Here is a 6,000-nt window from a genome sequence, read left to right as displayed (position 1 = left end):
AAAAAGATAATAATAATAATAATAATAATAATAATAATACAATTTTTTTTTTCGATAAAAAGAAGAAAAAAATAATAATAATACAAGTTAGAAAAAAGAGTTACAATTACAAACAGAGTGGTGATTACCTTGATTACTAGTGAAAACTTAATCTCACATGTGCTTTTCTAGGTACTCAAATAACAACCAAGATGTTCCTCTATAATTGAGACCACTACAATTAGCATCTCAAAGCTTCTTGCACTACATGTTACTTACCAAAAGAACTTGGACCAGCTTTGAAGCAGCCTGAAATCCGTCTTACATTCTATTCTTGGCGCAATGTCTATAAAACTTCCCGCAGAAGATTTGTAAACTTGATCGCAGATCTATACGTAGATTTTGACAGCGCTGAACTGGAAGATGAAGGGTGTTATTTACAAGAAAATAGCTGATCTGCGTTTTCTGTGTCAAACTATAATATATGCATCAGATAAGTCGAGGGGACAACCACCAGGACTAGTGCTTAAAGGGTACTTCCAATCAGCATGTCCTTAAAAGCTTCGGTGTCCACATACGAGATAACCAACCAGTTTCTCCCCTCCTCATTTCCACATTTCTTTTCTTGCTCACTGTTTCATGGTCCCTGGAAGTTTCTATTGGTGCCAAATTGACCGGTGGTAGTGGCAGACTTGCTGTTCCTGTTGGTGCCTCCATGATCTTATTTTGGCCAGATGGTGCCTCCTTGAATTTGATTTGGCCCGATGGTGCCTCCTTGGTTTTTTTCTGGCCTGATGGTGCCTCTATAATCTGATTTACCATTTCCAACACCTCACTCATCTTTGGACGGTTCTTGGGGAGTCTGACCAAACATCTGTTGGCTATAATTGCAAGCTTTTGAACTGACTTGAGGGGGTACTTACCTTCAAGCCTAGGGTCTATTATTAACCTGAACTTCTTCAAGTCTGACAGGTATGGCTTTACCCATTCTAAGAGTTTCTGCTCACTCTTGGGCCGGTTTCGATCCAGAGGACGCCTACCTGTAATGAGCTCATAGAGAAAGACCCCATAGCTCCACACATCATTTTTAGATGTCAGACGTCCAGTCTGGATATACTCAGGTGCTGCATAACCCATGGTTCCAACAACCTGATGAAAAAAATCATCAGTCCTGTAAGTGTAAGAGTGGTTTGTGGATGGATCATAGTGTATTTCCGTTTCATTACGTGGAAACAGGCCAAAGAATTGTATTTCAAACAAGATGAAGACAGTAATAAGTATATATGCTTTTACTTAAGCATGAACTAGACATCCTGAAAATCTGAAGCAGAAGAAACCACTAAATGCCAGATCTAGGTTTAAATTTACGATCTTAAACTTCAGGATATATGTTAACTTTGCTGAAGCTCTAGAAACACGAAACTCCAATTATACCGAGCAACTTTGTTTCACAGCTTCATAAAAATCACAATTTACAAGGTTATTAATGTTAAAAATGATTGTATGATTTAAGTTTGAGTAATCTGAAGATGATTAATGCAATTTCAAAGGCCTGGCTGGAAGAAAAAACTTGCAGGTCTGACAAGTCATAACTAACATACAACAATAAATAAAGTAATTCTTGAACTCGTTTTAGCAGAAACTTGGGTAAAGTCCATGACATTGGAGCATTTCCTATTATAGAAATACTTATGAATGCAATACATAGCAAGTATAATTAAAGCATTCGTGAACATACCGCTGTTGAGACGTGGCTTAATCCTTCTGCTGGACCCAACCTAGCCATTCCAAAATCTGATAGCTTTGCGTTCCACTCCTCATCCAACAGGATATTTGAAGATTTGAAATCCCTGAAAATGATCTGGAACAGGATATAAAGAAGTCAATATAAGAGAACTGCATTACCTCACAAAACCTATTCTCCCATCTCTTCTTGTTTATAGTATTTCTTTTTCTTTTAGGTTGAGGTTCTAAAACTTAAATGTAAACATAGCCATAATAAAAAGTATCAAAATTCTTACATATATTGAGAAGGAGAAAAAGATTTAAAGTACCTGAAAATCCATTTCTTCATGTAGGTATGCTAAGCCACGAGCAGCATCTTGTGCTATTTTCAATCGCATAGCCCATGAAAGAGGTGTATCTGAACGATTTGATAAATGGTTCTCTACACTTCCATTAGGCATATATTCATAAATAAGAAGTCGCTGGATTCCTCTTTCATCATCCTCAGCACAGTAGCCCACTAGTTTGACAAGGTTTGGATGCTCAACCACGCCGAGAACATTAACTTCTGTCACCCATTCCTTGTGCCCCTGGAAGGTGGGATAGAATGTATAAGCATAAATCAGACAAAAATGTTTGAATCAACTAGACCAACAATCCCGATAACAAGCACAAAACAAGGTCGACTGTGCCATCAAGACAGAGATGTTGTTCTCCCCGTTAGGAAGACAATCAAATAAGAAGTGAGAGAGGATGCAGTGTACTAATAATCAACATCAACAAAAGATTTAAACAGATAAGAACCTATGTGTTAATGGATCACTACCATCCAATCATTGTCAGACATTAGGATTCTCTTTATCAAGCTTAATGAGTAACACAGTACCACATTTAGTCTTTAACTTACTAACTATCAACCACTAGTTTTGTTTAGTGAACAGCCAAAAATGAATCATAAAGACATAAAAACCAGGTTACCATTAGTGAAAAGGAATTTTTCTAAATTTTTGACAAAATGAAAAAAATCTTGCCTGCAACCCTCTTTTACTGAGCTGTTTCACGGCAACTTCAAGTTTTTGGGATGGATCTTCTAAACTCTTAATCTGCCCTTTATAGACACACCCAAACCCACCCTCTCCAACCATGCCAGATCGGCCGAAATTCTTAGTGGCTGCCTTCAGCTCAGAAACTGTGAATATTCTGAGGTTGCTGGGCCTCTGAGAGAAACTAGGATATTGGTTCCTCCTCAAGGACTCTGAACTGGCGTCAGAGATATTCTGGGAATCCAACTCAGATCCAGATCTCTTTATTTCACCATCGGTAAATGTTGTATTCGGGCTTTTTGGTTCATCCTTTTTGTCTCCAAGATAGAAGGAGAAGCACTTCATAGCTCCCACCAGTGTACAACACATAATCCTCGCAGAATTTAGCAGCTGAAAAAAAAAACACATAGAGTCAGAGAACCATCGATTTCAAAACCATTTAAATGACAATCTCCAATTCTGCAACCCCAAACACTTTTACTATCAATAATGATCCAACAAAGCTCAAATCAAATACTACAATTGCTGGTTACCATTCTAATACAAGTTTCTTAAAGTACCCAGAATTATATGCAGATGTTTTACAAAGAACCAAAAATGTCCTGATAACTTGATTAAACAAAACCATTATAGATTAGAAACTCACTGCATATTCTTTTCTTTACATAAATCCAACCACGAGTTCAAATAAAGAACACTCGAACCAACTAGAAAACAAAATCAAGAGGAAAAAACAAAAAAATCAAAACCAGGAATCAGATTCTATGTTTTTCCACTATATTTTGCCTAAAGCTCCATACTTTCACTTCCTCTACTAGACCCAAGACATCAATTCTCCTCAAGTTCCCAATCATATAGTGTGAATCTAACAAAATAATCTCAAGGTCAAAAAAAGAAAGGCAATGATAAAGATGGTTTAACTGAAATTATCAACTACAAAAAAAAGAGAAGAAGAAAAAAGAACCTTGCTTTAACGATCTCAGTTTGATTGCACAAAACTACGTCCTTGATTCCCTCACAACTCACAAAATTCAAATTCCCAACAACAAGTAGTAGCAATGAGAAAAACCCAATTGATCCATTTTGCTTCCCTCAAAAGACTTCAAAAGCTTAGAGACAAAAGGAACGCGCAGTCTATGCTTCTCAAAGAAACCTCAACACGGCAACAAGAAGTGGTCAGCTTTAACCTCACCAACCAAACGTGTAATAATCAAAACCAGCAAATTATAAGACCAACTGGTCACAATCATCGACCTTTTTTTATTATTTTCACGGCTGGTAAATCCAATCCTAGTGTGAACGGAGGGTTGGAAAGTGGAAACATGACAGAGACTAGTAAACAGAACAACAAAGCTTGGAGGAGAGACAAAGTCTAGGAGAGAGAAAGGGAATGAGGACGGGTCAACCAAGTCCCGCAAATGAGATTTGGAAACGCTAAGCTAGGTTATCCCAGTCTTTCTAGCACAATTACATTTTATTATAGCTGATGAATTTTTTGAAGTTAAAAGCAACAATGAACACTTTCCAATTTCCAATTTCCACGTCTCATGTTATCGGTAGATGCAGAGAGAAATGGTCATTCATGGTGCGTTTGGATGAGAAAATTATGAAATCCGTAGGAATTTATAAATGATGGAATCTTTAACTCCATCAATCTAAAATTCCATTAATTGCAATTTCTATTGTTTGGTTGTATCTATTTAGGATTTGAAATGTGTAATTAATTAAGAAAGTTTAAAATAAATAAAAAAATAAAATAGAAAAAAGCCTTGTTTTGGAAATGAAAATTGAATACTGCAAAGGAATTCGTAAATGACACCTATTTTGATGGAAATTGAAGTAGGGAATTTAAATAATGAATTCATTCGTTTTTTTCCACAGAGAAATTTAAAATTTCCAATCTGATAATGCCAAACGAGGGAATTAGCTTGTAGGAATTATGAAATCCTTACTTTCAATTAAATTCCATCATTTTTTCCCTCATCCAAACACACTCTCAAAGACTAGCCTCGTGTTGGAGTCTTTGGAGAATTCTTTTAGATATTGAGAAAAATATGGATGATTAGCATATTTTTGATTATCCGATGGTTGATTTGAAGTGTACAAATTTGTTTTGAAAGAACGTTAGTCTTTGTCCTTGCTAATTAAAAAGTTGACGGACATTAGAGCTAATTTTATGAATTCATTAACGTTAGTCTTTGTACCTTGAGTCTTTGATGGTACATTTGTTTTTTAGAAAAAATTTAAGAACCAGTACAGAGATACGGGCCATTGAAAATTAAGGTGAATTTACTTTACAAAATATCACAATCGTATATGAGGTTAAAACCTCGACCCAATTTAAGTAAGAGAGATGATCTCTCCTAAGCAAGTTAATCACCTGTAAAAAAGAACATCTAATGGTTTACATAGTGCCACGTAGTGATTGACACTTCCAACTCTCTCTCTCTCTCTCTAACCCATAGAACCTTCGCCATTTGCTCTCTAAATCGAGCTTCATTGGCGAAACCCTAGCCTCATCCTCACCGACGCCACCGTCCTTAGCTTTAGCCTCCTTAATGTCGTCACCGGATTCCGACTTCTCATCCGATTCGAAATCGTTGTTCATTACAGATATCTCAATCACAAACAAGTTCGCAGAGAATACTCTCTTTCACTCTCTCTGTTAAGTTTTTTACTCGTCTTTATGAGTTATGGTGGTTACTAAATTTCCTTTTGGGATTGGTTGTGATTGAATTGATGGGACGAAATTTGTTGGGATTCAATTTTTGGGTTCGATTTCTGAGGCTGGGTGTTCCATTAATGGGTTTGTTCCCTGTCAAATTTCATCAATTAATACTTAGGTGTGAATGACCCATTGGAAGATGACATAAGGCAGCTAGTAACAAACATTGAGAAAAGATTGATTATGAATGATCGAAGGCATACCATGGGTTCTTATTCATAATCAATGTTTTCTCATCAGCTAAGGCCCCGTTTGGGATTGTTTCGTTTTTGAAAAAATCAGCCTTTGTTCAAAATTTTAGATTTTATTGTGTTTGGTAAATAAATAAAAAGCAGCTTTAATTGGAAGTTATAGGTCACTAGCAGCAGATTTTAGAAGCAGCCCAGAGGTTACTTTTAGAAGCTGTTGTAGATCAAAACACACTCTGCAGTTGTTTTATGTACTGACAACACTTTTAAAAATATTATTTACCAAACACGAAATTGTTTTAATTCACAGTTGATTATTCTCACAACACAGCAGCATCAG

At 36.3% G+C, this 6,000-nt stretch overlaps 1 protein-coding gene across 2 annotated transcripts; it reads right to left on the bottom strand.

Moving 5' to 3' along the window:
- LOC133720708 (serine/threonine-protein kinase PCRK1-like) lies at window positions 1-3,950 on the bottom strand. Of its 2 annotated transcripts, none has more exons than XM_062147142.1 (5): window positions 3,712-3,950; window positions 2,736-3,137; window positions 2,034-2,294; window positions 1,718-1,840; window positions 1-1,128 (listed from the first exon to the last, which is right to left on the bottom strand). In XM_062147142.1, exons 2-5 carry the CDS (start codon window positions 3,114-3,116, stop codon window positions 523-525), a joined length of 1,371 nt encoding a protein of 456 aa, XP_062003126.1. In that variant the 5' UTR covers window positions 3,117-3,137; window positions 3,712-3,950; the 3' UTR covers window positions 1-522. The 2 variants fall into 2 exon arrangements, with proteins under 2 accessions (XP_062003126.1, XP_062003127.1); XM_062147143.1 differs by lacking the exon at window positions 3,712-3,950 and adding an exon at window positions 3,394-3,577.
- Window positions 3,951-6,000: the final 2,050 nt, after the last annotated feature.

The sequence above is a fragment of the Rosa rugosa genome, chromosome 7, assembly GCF_958449725.1.
Source record: "Rosa rugosa chromosome 7, drRosRugo1.1, whole genome shotgun sequence".
Lineage (NCBI taxonomy): Eukaryota > Viridiplantae > Streptophyta > Magnoliopsida > Rosales > Rosaceae > Rosa > Rosa rugosa.
This window is presented reverse-complemented; position numbering and strand designations above follow the sequence as displayed.